Source organism: Manihot esculenta, chromosome 2, assembly GCF_001659605.2.
Source record: "Manihot esculenta cultivar AM560-2 chromosome 2, M.esculenta_v8, whole genome shotgun sequence".
NCBI classification, from domain to species: Eukaryota; Viridiplantae; Streptophyta; class Magnoliopsida; order Malpighiales; family Euphorbiaceae; genus Manihot; species Manihot esculenta.
Genome location: NC_035162.2, coordinates 16,354,291 through 16,374,318, shown reverse-complemented (window position 1 = coordinate 16,374,318; position 20,028 = coordinate 16,354,291). Strand labels below are relative to the sequence as shown.

Genomic DNA, 20,028 nt, shown 5'->3' with positions numbered 1-20,028 from the left:
TAAACAGAAGGTAAAAGAAATCTTAGCCCTTCATTCCTTCAATGCATAGCTCTATGTTGATTTCAAAGCCAGATGATCCCAAGACCACAACATTACAGAAAACCCATCTAGAGTTCATATGGACAAGGCAATTAGTATTGTTTTAAAACCTTAAAAGAGGAGAAGAGAAGCAAACAAGAAGTAATGAAGAAACTAGCCAATGGGGTTCCCGTTCTTCCTAGAACACAGTTGAATGACTATATGATGTCTTGAAAGTTAAAGCACTGAAAAAAGGGATGTCCTTAAACAGGAGAAAAGGTGAAATTTTCATATCATATACTGCTTTTTCCTAAGCAAAAACAATATACAAGCTGCAAAAGTGACGACAATTGCTTTCATCTTTTAGCTTTACTAATTAACTTACCTAGTCTAGAAATGCTTCAAGTCCCAAATCATATATAGTTGAATGATTTACTCTGCTCTTTGTACTGTAGTCTTAAACAAGAGAACATACAACTTTTGATCCATTGAGAAATACAGAAACCCTCCAACTGAATGAGTCACAAAGGATCCAAAACTTGTCCCCACAATGCAGTGCCATGCCGGCCCATAAACCCCATCAAATTCCTGCAGAATATTAAAAAAAGAACAGAGATTTATCAATTATCAATGACCAAACTAACAAAACCAGATTAAAATATTCACTAATCACAATATGATTACTGTAATCACCTTCTTAAGAGTGAGTGCAAGGGTCTTGGAGGTGAACTTTTCAAGACTGTCATGAGTCTTCCTTGCACAATCAACAGCATGGATCTGCATATATGGTGGCATATCAACTGACACAACTTTAGCACCATTATGAGCCAGAAAATCAGCCAACTCCACTTGTGAGCCACAGAAGGATCTTCTTCTACCACCACCTAATGAAACTGTCATCCTCTTAATATCAAGCCCTTCAGTTAGATCCTTAACTTCCTTATTAGCTTTCACTATGGAAGATATTTCCTTCTTCTTTTCATTCACTGCCATTTCTTGAATTTTCTTCTTGTCCACCAACCCTTCAGATGAAACTTTCTTGACCTTCTCATCAGAACCTTCCTTTGTTGCTTTGATTCTGCTCCCTTTATCCACAATTGATTCCAATTTCTTTGAGTACTGATGCTTTGGCTTGACGAGTGAAAGCCTAGAGCCATCAAAATCAGCTGAAAGAGTCAAAGATTTAGCTTGCAAATGGGAATCTACACAAGGAGGAGGTGGATTCTTGGTGGGTTTCTGGGTAATTGCACCAAATTTACGATTTGAGTTGAGTTTTGACAAGGGGTTTGACATGTAGAAAGGTTTAGAATGAATTATGTGATCTAGGTTTTTGTTAGTTGGGTGACTAGAGGTGGGTTTGGTGAGATTTTTGAGGGTGGGATCCATGGATGGCGAGTTGGAAGCGGGGTCTGGGCATGCTAAGATGCGCCTGCGGGTGGTGTGGTGAGCCATGTAAGTATTCTAGGAGGGTGTGTGTGTGTTGCAGGGTTGAGGGGAGGATAAGGAATATGGAAATGAAGAAGACGATGGGTGAAAAGCTTCAACTTTTGTGCTTGTCTGGTGTAGTTATGGAGCATACGGCGCAGAGGATGGGGACTGATGTGGTGAGATCTGGTATTGCCTTTTACTAACATGCGCCGGAGGCGAAGGAGATGCAGGCTTTGACCATTTGACTTCTTGATCTGTGTTAGGGATAAGTTGCATTATTTTTCCTTCTCAATCTCTCTTTTATGCTCTGTTGCTCCTAAAGATTACCAACAAAACTGTTTGATATAATTATTTCAACTCAACAGCCGTGATGAGAGGGGAAAATAAGAGAAAGGGATGGTCTTCTTCTAGAAAGGCTAAAATTATTTGGTAATTTATATTTTAATTTTTATATTTAATATAATTTATAAATTAATTTTTATATTTTTAAAATTTAATATTTAAAATTTTTATATAATCCGCTCATCTAAATTAAAATGTTATAAACTCATAATTCTATTATTCAATCACTTAAAAAAATAAATATTTTAAATATCTAAAATATTTATAAATATTTTAAATATCTAAAATATTTTTATAAATATTTAAAAATTTTTTAATATATATAAAAATTTTATATTGGATAAACTATATTTTACTCTCTAAATTTTAGTGTAATTAATAAATTAATTTTTATATTTTTAAAACTAAATTTTTAAATTTTTTTATATTTAATCCATATAAAATTATAATTTTTCTATTTATTATAAACATTACTATTTTTAAACTTATTTTAAAAGTATAATTTCTTTTAAATTATTTTTTATAAAGTTTATAATTTATTTAAAAATTATTTTATACTACTTAAAAATAGATAAAGTTGTAAGTATTTTTTAGAAATTTTAAAATTATAAGTATTAAAATATTTTGATGAATGAAAATTAAAAAATAAAAAGTATAAAAAATTAATTAAATGAAATATTATAAATAAAAGTTAACAAAAAATTTAAGTGTTATTTTAAATAAAAATAAATAATTAAAATATTTAAATTATAATAGATGATGATGAGCTGATTATAGCGAGATATAAATGTAAAATTTTAAAAATATAGAAACTGATATATTAAATATGTTAAAACTTAAAATTTCAAGTATAATTTACTTATTTAAAAGGAATAATAAAAACAAGTAAAAATGGACAGTAGATGAAAAATTATAAAATATTTCGAATGTACTATTTTAAAAATATAGTGTTCGATTCATTAATTATACTAAAATTTAAGAACTAAATGTAATTTTTTTAAATTATTTAAATAAATTATTATAAATTTCAAAATATTTAAAAATTTACTAGTTTATTTCTATTTTAAAACTATTCAATTAAAATATTTATATATTTTCTTTTATTAAAAGCAAGGTTAATTATCTTAAATATTTATATTGTTGTATTCTTATAATTTTAATTTTATATATTATATAATTCATTTAATTTTAAGTATGCATATATAGTGTTTTTAATTAAAATTAAATTAAATAATTTATTTTTATAAAATATAAAAATATTTTAATTAAATAATTTTAAATAACGAACTAGTTTATTAAAAACTTAGGAATCTCATGCTACTTCTCTCAAAATATTATATACATCAATTACAATTTTTTTTCTTCTCAATAACAAATCCGCTAAACTAATAAATTTGTCCTTAAAATTTTAGTGGATTAAAAAATATTAAATTTTAGTTTTTTAATTTAAATTTATTTATGAACTATCAATAAAAATTTAAATAAAATAAAATAAATAAACATAATCCATACTCTAAAATATAATGAATGAACCTTTTTTGTTATTTTTCAGATAATTCAATGAGAAATTTAGATAAAATAAAATAAAATTTAATATTTTTAGCCTTCATAATACAGATTAAAGAATAAATTTAATTCTTTTATCAAAATAAATTTGGTTACTTTTATATTTAATATTAAGAAACAATCAATTTTATGTTACATTTTTAATAATAAAAATTATTTTTATTTAAAATAAAAAATTACTTTCTGAATTTTAAAGATATTATTAATGCATTTATATATAAATTTATTAATATTTGTTTATTTTTAAATATTATAATAAAATTATAGAAATATACATCTCAATTATCATTTTGGAATAGAAGGGGGAATATTAGGTGAACACAAATCTCATACGAATTCTCTGTGGGCGGAGTTTTTAAAATAAGATATGAAATTTTGAGTTTGATAAAATATATACTTTATTTAATTTATTAAAATGATGAATTTATATTAAGCCCGATAGATAATATGGATTTAAAATTATTTATAAATTAATATCATTTTAATAAATAATTTTAAATTCATTACACATGATAACCGTTGGATTTCACTACCCCGATATGAGGTCTGGCCATGACGATAGCCCTTTACCCAAAAGCTTTTAAGCCCCTTGCATGAATCAGGTCCAGCCCACTCGACCTTAAAACCGGACCCCTTCTTAAACCTCTCAAATCGGGCCGGCCCAGTCTTTTCGGCCCTCAGCTCAGACCTCCCCTGAGCTTCAGTTCTAACTTCACCTTCCAGCCCAGTCCGGAGAAGAAAAGGTGGCCAGCCCATTTACTCTGTGAGTCCATCCGCATGCGTACCAGGAGAATTAAATGGTCGTTACATATGAAGTAGAGATCTGATATTCTCGTACGTCCGTATCCGTATGACAGAGACAGATGATCAAATGACAGTGAGGCCATTACACGTCACTGACAGACGAAGGAAAATGATAAAAGGGGGAAGCATTCTCCTCTCAAACTAAACTTACACAACCATTGTAAAACTCTATTTTCTGAATCTCAGATTATCAACACATATCTCAATCAAAAACAATAGTGTAATTTGAAATTCATAAATTATTCAGAAATTACATATTGACGCCCTATCAAAAATCATAACAAATTTTAAGAGGGTGCATTAATCTATTCAAATTAAAAAAATTAATAAAATTAAATTAATTTAAAATTTTAGTTATTTTTTATTATTTTTGTTTAGTTTTTAATTTTAAAAATTTTAATTATTTTAGTTCTGTTCTGCTGAATCGATTATTGATAATAATATATTATTTTTAATAATATAGTAAGATTAGATCATATTAAGATTAAAATATTTTAATTAAATTTTAAAATACTAAAAATTAAATATAAAAAATAAAAATTTTATTAAAATTTAAATTGATCGAATCGAATCGAATCGAACTGAATTAGATAAGTTTGATTTGATTTGATTTCTGATAAAATTCAGTTCGATTTAATTTTTATAAATATTAAAATTTTAATTTTTAATTTATTTAATTCGATCCGATTTTAAATCGAATCGATCGAATTCTCACTCCTAATAAATTTTAACATATTTGTGGATAAAAAGTAATAAATCAGCAAAAAGGAATAAATGTATTACGTAAGGGAGAACGTGTATAAGAAGGTTTAAGATTTTAATTATGATTAAAAGATTCCACTTATCACATGTATTGGTCTCTTAATCTGCCACTTCAACATGGATTAAAACCCTTTATTTGTATTCTTTGTGGCCGGCTAGAAGGGAACAACATTGGCAAGCAAGTCAACATCTTCTTGTAGAGGCCATGGAATTTTTTTTTTTCCCTTAAATAAAATAAAATATGAGATAATCTATTTTTTTAGAGAATTATAGTATGAAAATTTAAATTTAAATCTTTAAATTATATGACTAAATTATGTATTAATATTCAAATGACTAAATTATGTATTAAAACTGTTTAAATTCATTAATCTCCCATTTGATTTTCGAAAGCTCTCATCAAAGAAATGTTAAATATTTTAATTTTATAAATAATATACACATATAAACTATGAAAATTTTAATATAATTCATGTTAAATATATATTATTATATTAAAAATTAATGATACAAATGATAAATTTAGATACCCATTTAGTCTATTTTTAATTCAAATTAGTGTAAAATTTTAATTTAAACTCATCTAGCCCAAAATTCAAAATTTATGAGCTACATTTTGGTTATTTTTAGTTAAATTAAGCTTAAAATAAAACTTCCTGGCTAATTTGGATAAAAATAAAAAATAAAAAACGAACTAGGTAAACTTTCCCAATAAGTACAATTGATGAAACTGAAGATTAAGCTAAAAACAATACCCTTTTCTATCGGAAATATTTTGAAAATACCAATTGCAATAATTAAATTCTAATGCATCACAAATCCCTTGCACATTATTTTCAATAAACTAGTTCTGCACTTGAGATTAATCACCTGGGAATTTCTTACTTAAACGGGATTTATATGAACTCTGGTAATGTAAAATAAAAATATAATTTTATAAAATCTTATGTATTTATTTGTAGTATAAAATAAGAATAAAATTTTATGAAATTTTATATATTTATACGAATTTATGTGAATTCGAACTAAATAAAATTTTCGGAATCTCATATATAAAAATTGTTTTGTTTTGAAAAGGAACTAAAAGTAGAATAAGTGAAGAGTAAATATAACTGTATAAACTATTGGCTTGCCAATGAAACTGATAAAAGCATTTATCTGCTTCTCTTTTAAATTCACTTCTAAACAATTCTAAAGTAATGAAGATCTTCACATCATTTGAAATGACCCATTTTTATAAAAAAAATATTTAAATATGTTATTACAAAATTAAACGTAATTTCAATTTTTTTAAAATAAAAATTTTCAAGTTAAAAGCATTTTTTTTCTTATTACAAAATAAGAGAATTAATAAAAAAATTAGATTAAATATTTGTTGAAAATATTTTATTCTAAATAGAGAATTAGTATTTTTAATTGAATATAGTAGGGAAAGAAAAAGCCGAAACAACTTAATAGATTTGCATATTGAATTAACAACACTCAATAATATATAAAATACACCCCTTTTGAAATTATGAATATCTACATAATCTGTGTAATGAATTGGATAGAGTTAGGGCCGTAAATGAGCCAAGCTATTTGTGAGCTGCTCGAGACTCGACTCGATAAAAGTTCGACCGAGTTCGGCTCGTTTTTTAAACGAGCCAAACTCGAGCTCAATTTTGAGGCTCGTCACTTAAACGAGCTGAGCTTGAACTCCATAGTATTCGGCTCGTTAAGACTCGCGAGCTGGCTCGTTAAGACTCGCGAGCTGGCTCGTTTTTAGGCTCGCGAGCTGGCTCATTGAGAAGGCTCGCGAGCAGGCTCGTTGAGAAGGCTCACGAGCAGGCTCGTTAAATAGGCTCGTGAGTAATATTGTTTAAATAAATTGGTGAACTAATTCGTTAAATAAATTTATGAACAAGTTCATATATTATTAAAAAAAATAAAAATAACTATAAAGTTATAAAATTTCAACTATTATAAATATTTAAAAATTATAGTATTGAAAATTACAAATAATTAAGATTAATTATTATAATTAATATTCTTTAAAATTAAATTATAAAAATCTTTTGTATATAATTATTATAATAAGATTCCATAAAATTAATGTATAATCACAAATAATTAATATTAATTATTATAATAAGTATTCTTTAAAATTATAGTACTACATGATAAATTGAGTTGTAAAAATTATATACATTTTAAAATTAAAATATAATTATAAAAAAATTTTTGTATATAATTAAGCATACAATATAAAAGATGATAATAATTATCAAAGTATATTAATAATAATTAATTAAGATTATATGGATGTTGAAGTTGAAATTCAAGTTAACTAATTGAACAAGCATGAAGATGATTATGAAGATAATTAAATTATATTAGCTTGTTTCAACTGTTGGAAGTTAGAATCAACTTTATTCGTTTGATATTAAACTTTGTGTGTAATCTAATTTTATTATGTTGTTGAATTTATATTTATTTGTGTTATTTTAGTTATAAATTGTGTTACGTAATTTTTTTATGTACACTCTCTTTTTTTTATATTATTTAAATTAATGATGATTAAAAACTGATTAAAGTGTAATTATTAATTCGAGCTCGAGCCTGAACTTGAGCTCAAACCAAACTTTTTAATTTTGAGCTCGGTCTCGAGCTTTTTTAACGAGTTTCTTAATCGAGCTTTCCGAGTTCAAGCTCGAATTTTATTAACGAGCTTCTTAATCGAGCTTTTCGAGCTCGAGCTCGAATTAGGCTCGTTATTAAATCGAACGAGCCTTTTACGAGTCGAGTTCGAATCGAGCTCGATTATAATATTTAATTCTCGAGCCGAGCTCGAATCAAATATTAGAGCTCGAGCTCGAGCTCGAGCTTCCAAACTTTTTTAATAAACGAGTTTGGGCTTTACAAAGTTCGGTTCGGCTCAGCTCGATTACACCCCTAGATAGAGTCAAGTGGTATTAAAGAGTATGTTCATGCTTTTAACATTCACGGCATGAAAAGAGCCCTAGATGGTCTGACTATCGCCGGGCTGAGCATTCGGTCAGTTCGGTTCAAAATCGAACCGAACCGAATACCGAACCGAATAAATCAAAAATCAAAATTTTAGTGTTTATGAAAACCGAATCGAACCGATTTTAGTCAGAAATCGAATCGAATTGAACTGGTCTGATTTGATTCGATTCGATTCGATTTGATCGGTTTCGATTTTTAATAATTTTTTTATTTTTTACATTTTATTTTTAATATTTTAAAATTTAATTAAAATATTTTAATCTTAATATGATTTAATTTCTCTATATTATTAAAAAAATATATTATTATCACTAATCGGTTCGGTTCGATTTTTTTAGTTTTTTCTTATTAAAACCGAACCGAACCGAAATAACCAAAATTTTTGAAATTAAAAACCGAATCGAACCGAAATGTATAAAAAACCGAACCAAAATTTTAAATCAGTTCGGTTCGATCGATTTTTTCGGTTTGAACCGAATACCGCTAACTCCTAACTATAGCATTGGGATAAGGATGCTCGGACTTCTGTTCCCTCGTATAATTATATAAAGTTTTACATGAGTATGCTCTTACGCGTATATGTCAGAGGTAATAAGACATTAGTCAGTTCAATATTATATGAGTCAATTGTTTATTATTAATAAGTCGAGTTACTATTAATAAGCCGATTTAAAAATATCTGACACAAGTATGGAGGTTCACTTTAAAAGGACATGTACCAAACGTCATACATAAATCCCTTCCATTATAGAGGAGACAACTTCATTATGTTTTCTCTAACCTTATTTACTTATTCTGCAACTTCAACTTTAAACCATCAAAAAATTTATACCCACTCCATTACTATTTTTATTTACTAAATCAAGTCTATTTACCATTCAAAAAACTTTAAACCAGTCCACATTTAACTATCTCATTTACCTTCGGATCTCAGAGTTATTAAGTATACAAATCAATTTATACATCCAATCAATTAACAATAAAAATATCATATTAATATGTAGATTCTATTATGTTTAGATAAATTTATATATAATTTTAAATAATATATTAATTTTATATTAGATGGGTATATGCATCGTGTCACGGTTTCAGATTTTGACACTGGCCTGGAACCATGCAGTACTTGGTTTGAATTCTTTTCAAACCAAGTCAACCAAGATCTCTACGCGTTCACCTGGACAAAGGAACATAAAAGTTAGGATCTCCTGCCCCATTCCCATAAAAATGGGGAAAACCATAATTATCATATGAAAATATCATGATCGGATAATTATAGCAATACAAGCACATCAATAAGCAACCAAGCACATAAATTTATTGAATGGACTACTTATTTTATTCCAGAGGCAAAATAGTCATTACATAATTATGTCAACGATCCACTCCTAACTCGCAGACAGGGGGGAACGCCTGCAAGAAGAGAAGGCACAATCCAGGGACTCAACAAGCCTACGGTGGTGTAACAGCCCGGAAACCGGTACCCTCTTTGTAACGGCCCAAACTGCTCGGCACTAGGATCCAGATCGGCTTAAGGCCGCCGGGACCCGTAGTAAGCCTGCTATGAACTCTGTGAACCTGATAAAATCCCATACATGATCCGACTGGACTATTACTTTTTAAAACTTGTCTTTAAAACTACCAGACTTAACCTTTTAAACACTGTACCATAGGTCCAATCATATGAACCAAATGCTCAGATATACTAATCTGAACTAGCCCTCTGGCTATCTATAATACACCAGTGATGCTTTACCAAGTAACCTCCATACCCTATGCGCTCTGCAGCATAGAACCCACTCTGTAAGGGTCAGCATATCATAAGTTAACTTGGCTACCATAGAGTCACAGGAATCAAACCTGATCTTCTCTATTGGCCTCTCTATGGATCACAGGAATCAAACCTGGTCTTTCCTCCGCACTGGTTTTGGGTCAAGGGAATTAATCCCTGTCTTCCCTCACAGTTATAATTCACTGGGTTTTCGAAACACAACATGTTATTAAGCCTGGTTTGACTCATTTCTCATCATGAAACTGAAAACAGGATACATGCATCGACAAGGGATAAAACATACTATAGGCAAAGCACTTACTAAACCACAAGCACACTATCTGACTGTTTATTACATCTGTAATACATATCTCTTTAATTTACATCATGTCCATACTAACTATACATAAGCATACTGAAGCCATAACTCTGTTGCTTCTGACTTCCCAGCTAACCCTGTACCTGCAAAACTGGGATTAAGGGAAAGGGATGAGCTTCTAAAGCCCAGTGAGTAGAAACACTGAAAACAGTTCATTCATACGCACTATATATGAAAATGCATCACAACACAAACATCTCAATATATCTTGGATTAGACATGACCCCAAAACTCCCTCGACGGGCTATTGAAGTCGCCTTGGTCCAATCCCCACTAAGGTAGACATGACCCCAAAAATACCCTCTGTCAACACTGGCCCCCCCCAAAGGAGCTACATAGGGCATTCCAACAAGTAATTGCCCAACTGACCTGACACAATGACAGGAGCCGAAGCTTAGGCTATTGGAGTCGCCTGGGTCCACCTAATCTCTGATCACATAATATGCAATGCTTCACATTCGTGATTCTAATGCAATCACCCTAATACATATCATAGCATTCATGATGCATGAACTATGCTAAAGCATTATGTTTCTTTAATAAAAGATTAAGTTTAGTTCTACTCACCTCTGCTCCTCAAGCAGAAACCTGACTAACTCTGCAACTGCTAATCCTGACGACCTCCCTGAACTGTCGGGTCCACTCCTACACAAAGGGACCCGAATGAGGTGTCAAACATACTCTTATTAACTCTTAAACAACCCCCCAAAACCCCTCTAAAAGCTCATAAAACAATCACATAAAGTATGCAAAAGAAGGCTGGACAGAACACATTCGGCGGCAGGTTCGGCGGCCGAATGTCCTGAACAGAGCCGAAACTCAAGTACCTTCGGCAGCCGAATATCCTCTTTCGGCGGCCGAACCCTTTCGGGGCTACTTTCGGAGGCCGAAATCCCTAAACAGAGCCGAACCTCAAGGCACTCAGGGGCTAGCTGTGGCAGTCTAAGCCACCATGCAAGGGGTTCGGCGGCCGAATCCTCCCTTCGGCTGCCGAACCTGAGTTCTTCAAGAACTCAGCTTCATCCGCAACCTAGCTCCTCCATCCTTTCCTCCTTCCTAAACATGCATAACTCCAATCCTCAACTTGCATATACTCTGGTATATGCTCAAAGGGGTCCAAAACTACCTATTAACCCCAACAAAACAGCAACATAACATGTAAGCAAACTTCTCCATAAACACATCAACACTAACCTAAGCATACACCTCATGCATCTCTACCCTTAACCACTTTAAAAGCTATTAGAAATCATTAAAACAAGTATAAAGACTTCCCTTACCTCCTGAAATCAGAAGCTGGACAACCTGAACACCAAACTATGCACCAACACCTCTTTCCCTTCACCAACACCCCAAAACTCTCTTCTTTTGTTTCAAAACGTTCTAAACACTTTACCACCCTCAAACCTGTGCATGAGTGATTAAAAGTGTATAGATGAGTCATGGGAGACGTGGCATAACCCTCTAGCCATGATCTGGAGGCAACAGCTGGCCAAACCACGGACCGAGGCGCATGCACAGCTTAGCCGACCACCCCAGCTTCGGCTGCCGAAACTGCATGCAAAACCATGCAACTTTCGGGGGCCGAACATAAACTTTGGGGGCCGAACATTGGGCACTTTCGGCGGCCGAACTTAACATTCGGGGGCCGAACATGACAGAAACTCCTTTGGCCATTTCTCCCGAAAACTCAACTATTTCCTAATCAAACCGTGAAAATACTTTAAAACATTTTAGAAAACCTTCACTCTACCCTCAGGAAACCTCTGACATCCTTGAATCCCACCGGACGGTAAGAATTCCGATGCCGGGTTTAGCCGGGTATTACAGGTGGCCAGTCGGGCCCAGCCCTTGCTGGTGGCCAACTAGTCACTCCCCCCTAAAGAGCCTTAAGAACAAGTAGAACTATGGTGGGAGGAGACATCAATATGTTTGAGGTGATATCCCCTTTAATAAATAAATAAAAAGGAATTATAAGAAACTGACACGGCTCTTTTCTTACTAATAATTTCTACTAATTTATCCCACTATTGTTTTTCGGAAATTCTAATATTGAAAAATTACAGTTTTGATCCCTGAAACTCTATGACCCTGACACTCCCCCACTTAAACGGTCGACGTCCTCGTTGACAGAGCATTAATGAAGTCCACAATCTTGTGTGCATATGCCTGTAGGCTTGACTCCTTCTCCCAACTGGTTTCTGCAACACCAAGGCCGTTCCAATTGACAAGGTACTCTTCGTGTGGTGGACACTTGGTGGACTTGACGACTCGTTCCGCTAAGATTTCTTCAACTCCTTGATTGACAGGTGGTGCGCGGGTTACTGCTGGTCATGATGTTGTGTTACGGCTTGCATCAGACTCATCGGCATTATATGGCTTCAATTTGCTGACGTGAAATACTGGGTGGATTGTCATCCACTTCGAAGGTTCGATCTTGTAAGCGGCTGGTCCAATCTTGGCGACCACTGGTACTGGTCCTTCATACTTCTGGACTAATCTCTTGTCACGGTTGCGGAGGAATCTCAGCTGCTCTGGCAATAGCTTCACCATCACCAAGTCACCAACTGTGAACTCCTGCGGGCGCCAGTTCTCATCTGCCCATTTCTTCATATGACTCTTAGCTTTCTCCAACTGAGCGCGGGCAAGCTCCACATTTTGTTTCCATTCCTTACTGAATTGGAATGCCTTCGGATTGCGGCTTGAATAAGGCCCATCTACGTTATAAGATGCCAACGGTTATTGACCTGTCACAATCTCAAAATGACTTTTGTTAGTAGTAGAGCTCTGTAAAGAATTAAAACAAAATTGAGCAACATCAAGGAGGGAAACCCAATTCTTCTGGCTGGCACTAACAAAGTGCCGCAGGTACTCCTCCAACATTCCATTAACTCTCTCTGTTTGTCCGTCTGTCTAAGGATGATAACTTGAGGACATCGCCAGGTTGGTGCCCAACAGCTTGAACAGCTCTGACCAAAATGACCCCGTAAATCTTGCATCACGATCACTAACTATGCTCTTTGGGATCCCTCAGTATTTTACCACATGCTTGAAAAATACTTTAGCAATTTCCTCTGCCGAGCAATATTTTGATACTGGCACGAACATGGCATATTTGGAAAACCTATCGACAACCACCAGAATGTGATCAAATTTCTCTACTCGTGGGAGTCCAGCAATAAAGTCAATGGACACACTTTCCCATGGCCTACTCGGCACTGGTAATGGCTGTAACAACCCTGCTGGTTTCTGTCTGCCTGCCTTATCCTGTTGACACACCAAACAAGTCTTTGTATAGTATTGGACATCATTCGCCATTTTCGGTCAAAAGTACTCCTGCTTCAAAAGTGCTAAATTATGTTGCCACCCTGAATGGCCAGCCCACCTAGTGTCATGACATTCCTTTAATAACAAACTTCTAAGTCCCCCTGCTTTGGGAACATAGATTTTGTTCCCTCTTGTCATGATCAAGTCCGCTTCTAAAACCAAAATTGCTTTGTTTTGTCATTGTCCACTAGTTTTCTCAAGGCCACGGCTTGGAGATCCTTTTGTAATTCTTCCCGAATCCTTTCTTTTAAAGTTGTCCCTGCTACGCTCTGGGACAATTGAGCTATCTGCTTCAGAGTTGCTATCTCAAGTTTTCTGCTTAAAGCATCGGCCACCCTATTAGAACTTCCTGGGTTGTACACAAACTGGAAATCAAACTCAGATAAACATTCATGCCACCTTGCTTGCTTAGGTGTTAGTCTCGGCTGAGAAAAGAAATGGCTGACACCCATGTTGTCTGTCTTGACTACAAACTTTGACCCCAATAAGTAATGTCTCCATGTTCTTAGACAATGAATCACTGCTAACAACTCCTTCTCTTGGGCTGTGTATCGAACTTCCACTTCCTTCAAATTTCGGCTCTCAAATGCTATCGGATGTCCTTCTTGCATGAGTACTCCTCCTAGTGCTAGGTTGGAAGCATCTGTCTGCACCTCAAAAGGTTTACTCATGTCGGGGAGGACTAATATTAGTTCAGCCATCATCGTGTTTTTCACATCATCAAAAGCTGCTTGGCACTCGTCTGTCCACTGCCACTTATTTCCCTTCTTTAGGAGCTCTGTGAGGGGACACACCTTTTGGGAATATACCCTCACAAATTGCCTGTAATAGTTTGCCAATCCCAAGAAGGATCTCAACTCTATTACACCCCTGGGTACCTTCCAATCTTGAATGGCTTTTACCTTACCTTGATCCATGCTTATTTTTCCCTTGCTCGACCACATGACCCAAGAACTTAATTCTGGTTTGAGCAAACGCACATTTCTATTTCTTGACGAAGAGCTTATTCTCCCTCAATTTCTCGAATGCTAAACTAAGATGTTCCCTGTGTTCTTTCAGTGAAGAGCTATATACCACAATATCATCAAGATAGACCACCATAAATTTGTCAAGATATTCATGAAAAACCTGGTTCATCAAAGTGCAAAAAGTAGCAGGGGCGTTTGTTAATCCAAAAGGCATAACTAGAAACTCAAAAGCACCATACCGTGTCACACATGTTGTTTTGGGCTCGTCCCCCTCTTTAATTTGAACCTGATGATACCATGATTGAAGATCCAACTTGGTAAAGAACTTTGCCTGACCCAATTGGTCGAACAAATCTGCTATCAAGGGGATAGGATACTTATTCTGCACTGTCACCTTATTCAGAGCTCGATAATCCACACACAACCTTAGGCTTCCGTCTTGTTTCTTTTGAAAAAGCACAGGAGCCTCAAAGGGCGCTTTTGCTGGTCGTATAAACCCAACTTCTAGTAACTCATCCAACTGTTTTCTCAATTCTGCCAGTTCTGGGGATGCCATCCGGTAAGGCACTTTTGCTGGAGCCTTTGTGCCCGGCAACAATTCTATTTCATGATCAATACTTCGACGGGATGGCAAAACAGACGGCAACTTCTCTGGCATAACATCCTTGTATCTCTACATCACGTCCCTGATCTCAAGGGGGTATGTAGACATCTCCCCCTCTTCCTTCATAACTGGAACCACCATGTACGTCAGCTCCTTGCGCCTCACCCCCTTCTTAAATTGTAATGCTGAAATCAACTTCTTCTCATATATCGAATTGAAAGTGGTGGGTACCACACACGGTCTATCTCCCATAAGGAGAAGGCAGTCGACTGAGAGAATCGGCACTGCCCGTGCTGTCTTAAGAAATTCCATTCCGATCACTACATCAAAGTCATCTAATGGCATTACTGTGAAGTTCACCTCTCCTTTCCAGGATCCCATTTCACAAGCTACTGATTGAGCCACGCCTACCGTATTTTGTGCCTTAGAATTAACTACTTTTATCTTCCCCTTATCTGCTTTGATCTTCAGTTTAAAACGAGAAACCAACGAATCAGCTATAAAGTTGTTAGTAGCTCCTGTATCAACTAAGGCTCTAGCTAACTTCCCGTTGATATTCAATTCCACATACATTAATCCCCTCTCAGAGGATTTGCTGGCTCTTTGCTTTTCCATAACTCCTAGAAAACGAAGAGCTCCTACCATAGATTGGTCATTGTCCACTTCTTTCTGTTCTTCCTCTTCATTTCCCTTCTCTTCCTCTTGTAGAGTTCGTAGGGAATTCAACGCCCCTTTATGAGGGCAATCTACCATCCGATTGGGTCCAAGACATAAGAAGCACTTTACCTTAAGCCTTGGCAATGAGAACGAACTTGATCCTTGGGGTTGACTACCCTGTGATCCTGTAGAGCTCAGTTCCCTTCCTTGAAAATAAGGTTTCGAGTTCACATTACCACTCCAGTTCCTTCTTTCTACCCCTCCAGTAGTGTGATTCAATCGGTTTGCTCCCCCACTTTGGGCCTTCGCCCACTTGTTAGGGCGAAGGTCTTGCCCCACAGTAGAATTGAGCTTCCGCTTACAAGATGAGTTGGAATAATCCTCCAGGCCCTCATCCGCCACTATAGCTGCATCGACATCTGTCACCTTCCATCTCATTAATTCATTCTTAGCCCAAGGTTTCAACCCTTTCATAAAGTTGTAAAACCGATCCTCCTCCTGTATGTTCTCTATGTTTAGCATGAGGCGTGAGAAATCCCTCACGTAATCTCGAACCGAACCTGTTTGCTGTAGCTCTCCTAACTTGCACCGTGCATCATAGGCCACATTCTCCGGACAAAATTGAGCTCTTAACTCCTTGGTGAACATATCCCACGATGTAACTTGGTTTGACTCTCCGGCCCCGCTCTCACTATTTTATTACGCCACCACAATTTAGCATCGTCAACCAAGTACAAGGGTAAGATCAATAGCTTGTTCTCCTCGGACTCTCGCTTGGTAACCCTAACGAACAACTCCATGTCAAAAAGAAAATTGTCTACTTCCTTTACATCCCTTGCTCCGCCGAAAGCTTTCGGCTCCGGGACGTTTGTCCTCTCTGCCCCATAAGTTTTTATGCCACTGCTCCCCATAACCTTCATAATTGTGTTCACCCTCGCATCAAGCTCTTCCAGTTTACCTTGGAACGTGTCTATCATCTCTTTGACATTATCATTGACCGCATCGATGGTCTCTTTAGCACCATCTCTAATCTCTTCAACAACCCCTACCAAAGAGGTATGAGCATCAGAAATAGATTTGAGACTTTCCATTATGCCTCCCACTTGAGAGGCCACTGCCTCCCATTCCGTCATTTTAGACTCCAGATCACCCCACCGGGTGTCCTTCGCTTGAAAAGGATTTTGGGTGGCCTCAAGCTCTATTGGCTCACCCTCACCTCTAGGTGATTTGGCCCTCTTAGCCAATCGCCGTTCATTTTCTTTCTCTAGCGCCTCAATGCGCTTATAAGCAGAATCAAACTCCAATGCCATCCCCTCTTGGGTGGCATAGTCACTCAATAGAGCAACAATGTTCTCAACCCTTCTCTCAAGGGCATCGATGCATGTGGTAGATTTTGTCATACTTCCACACTATTCTCGATCATTCTTGCTCTGATACCAATTGTCATGGTTTTAGATTTTGACACTGGCCTGGAACCGTGCGGCACTTGATTTGAACTCTTTTCAAGTCAAGTCAGTCAAGATCTCTACGCGTTCACCTGGACAAAGGAACGTAAAAGTTAGGACCTCCTGCCCCATTCCCATAAAAATGGAGAAAACCACAATTATCGTATGGAAATATCATGATCGGATAATTATAGCAATACAAGCACATCAATAAGCAACCAAGCATAGAGATTTATTGAATGGGCTACTTATTTTATTCTAGGGGCAAAATAGTCATTACACGATCATGTCAACGATCCACTCCCAACTTGCAGATAGGGGGGAATGCCTGCAAGAAGAGAAGGCACAATCCAGGGACTTAACAAGCCTACGGTGGCCAGTCGGGCCCAGCCCTTGCTGGTGGCCAACTAGTCGCTCCTCCCTAAAGAGCCTTAAGAACAAGTAAAACTATGGTGGGAGAAGACATCAATATGTCTGAGGTGACACCCCCTTTAATAAATAAATAAAAAGGAATTACAAGAAACTGACATGGTCCTTTTCTTACTACTACTTTCTACTAATTTATCCTACTATTGTTTCTCGAAAATTCTAATATTGAAAAATTACAATTTTGGTCCCTGAAACTCTATAACCCCTGACACACTGGGTGTACAAAAATTTCTCTAAAGCATAAGTAAGGATGAAACCAAGCTAAGTTGAATATGCTTGAGCAAATATAGATTGGTGTTGATCATGTCAATGCTTAGCTACCAATTCCATTGATTTAGCTGCTGAGGATCTCTAAAGGGTAGGTGCTACCAGCATAGATATATATATACCAAATATAATGAAGTACTTATACTCACCGTTAGATGTGAGCATTGGATTAGTTTAATTCAAAATTGAATTGAAGTGAATAGATTGAAAATCAAAATTTAAGTATTTGTAAAATTGAATCAAGAGAGAAATCATTTTGAATCAAACATCTGATTTAGTTTGATTTTGTTCAATTTAATCAATTGAATTTTTTATTTTTTACACGATAGAGTATGATTTTCCTATATTATCAAAATGATATAGTATTGTTAACTAATTAGTTCAGTTTGGTTTCATTGAATTTTTTTAATCAAAATTAAATCGAAATAAAATCATTAATTTTTTTAAAAATCAAACTAAAAAAATATAAAATCAAACTAAAATTTTGAATAATTTAGCTTAATCGATTATTGTGATGCATTCCATGATAGCATATGTTAAAATGAATTGTTTTCTTTATGGTTTCTGCTCACTTATAGCTCACCCCTCTCCCCTAACCCCAGGCTTGCAGGGTCAGAGGTAGTTAAGGAAGTCAGCAGGCTATGGCTAAGGTTATGATGTGTAATAGAATAGTAATGGACATGATATAATGTAAGGTTATGTAATGATGTAAAAGAGTTGTATTGTAAAATGATTTTATGTAATATGTTCAGAGTTATAGTATAGTGCTTGGCCCGAGTTGGATAATCCCTTTGTACATGAACTTTTATATTATGTTGATTTATGTGTTGGCCCGAGTTTGACATAGGGTATACTGACCCTAGGGGTTCTATGAGTTCAGTCATAGTACATACACAGGTCAAATTGGGTAAATGTAAAGTTTTAAATGTTTTATGGAAATGTTTGATCATGTTTGTGATTATACTAGCTATACAGATGCATAGTAGGCTTGCTATGGGTTCCGGCGGCCTTATATTGATCTGGATCCTAGCGCCGGTAGCGGTCCGATTTTCGGGTCGTTACAAATACAATATTATTAATTAATTAGTTTAGTTTGATTTTATCAAATTTTTTATTAAAATTAAATCGAATAAAAATATTAAATTTTTTAAAAATTAAAATTAAATTAAACTAAAAAAATATAAAACCGTATTAAATTTTTAAATTAATTTAACTTAATAGATTATTTTGATTTCACACAACTGCTGCTCACTCCGGCCCATTGTCCCAAACATTTCCAAATATAATGTTTATCTTCTTTCTATTTAAATAAAATTTTATCTCATTGCTCCTAAAATTTTTATTATTGTCTTTACTTAAATATAAAGTTTGCTCTTTGTTAGTTTATTAAACCCTCAATTATTATAGCTTAATACTAATATTTATTTATTTATTTTTATTTTACTCAATAAATTGATAGTTAGTCTATCCTTATATGCCTCTAAAATTAAATTCTGAATCTGCCATAGACTACAACAAGGGAAGTAAAAGATGAAATGTAAGTTGTTCCTGATATGGATACATAGCAACAAAGCCTGACACACTCTACAAATGGTCCCCAAATTTGATGAGAAACCTGCAAATATATAATTGATGAACATCTCATCTTTAACAAAATGTAATAAATTTAAATAAAATTTTAAAAAATTATATCTGATTTTATTTTATATATAATAAAATTTTTTAAGTTAAAAAGAATTAAAATTTTTTTATTCTAAAACAGAAAAAATATTACTTATTCTTATAATATGGAGAAACTCGCTAGGTAATTTTTTAATTTTAAAAAATATATTAAAATATCCCTAACATTTTGAAAAATCTATTAATTATTCCCTCTATTAATTTTATCGTTAAACATTATAAAAAAAATTTAAAATACTTCTGATATGACTAATTTTACTATTTAGATCCTATAATTTTAAAAATTTATTAGTTGTTTTTTAAATTATTAAAAAATTCACAAATTAATAAATATTTGAGATTTTTTTATAATATTTAACAATTAAAATTAATAGAAAGACTAATTAATAAATTTTTTTAAAAGGACATATGTTTTAATATATTTTTCAAAATCAAATAATCAATTAGTGAGTTTTTCTATACCAGTAATAATTTTTACTAATAAAAATTCTTTCAATCCTTTATATTCTCATATTTTTTTCATGTATTTCTTACGGTCTATTCATTAATCATATCTAACTTATATGTTAAAA

General features: G+C 34.0%; 1 protein-coding gene across 1 annotated transcript; it reads right to left on the bottom strand.

Annotated features, from left to right (window-relative positions):
• Window positions 1–281: 281 nt before the first annotated feature.
• On the bottom strand, window positions 282–1,752 carry LOC110610169. The gene is made up of 2 exons (XM_021750053.2): window positions 712–1,752; window positions 282–606 (listed from the first exon to the last, which is right to left on the bottom strand). Exons 1-2 carry the CDS (start codon window positions 1,468–1,470, stop codon window positions 451–453), a joined length of 915 nt encoding a protein of 304 aa, XP_021605745.1. The 5' UTR covers window positions 1,471–1,752; the 3' UTR covers window positions 282–450.
• Window positions 1,753–20,028: the final 18,276 nt, after the last annotated feature.

Excerpts from the sequence above, each read along its gene's own strand:
- LOC110610169 (XM_021750053.2), bottom strand. The coding sequence starts at position 1,470 with ATGGCTCACCACACCACCCGCAGGCGCATCTTAGCATGCCCAGACCCC. Across the intron at positions 607-711 it reads TTGCACTCACTCTTAAGAAG|GAATTTGATGGGGTTTATGG; the intron begins GTGATTACAGTA and ends AATATTCTGCAG.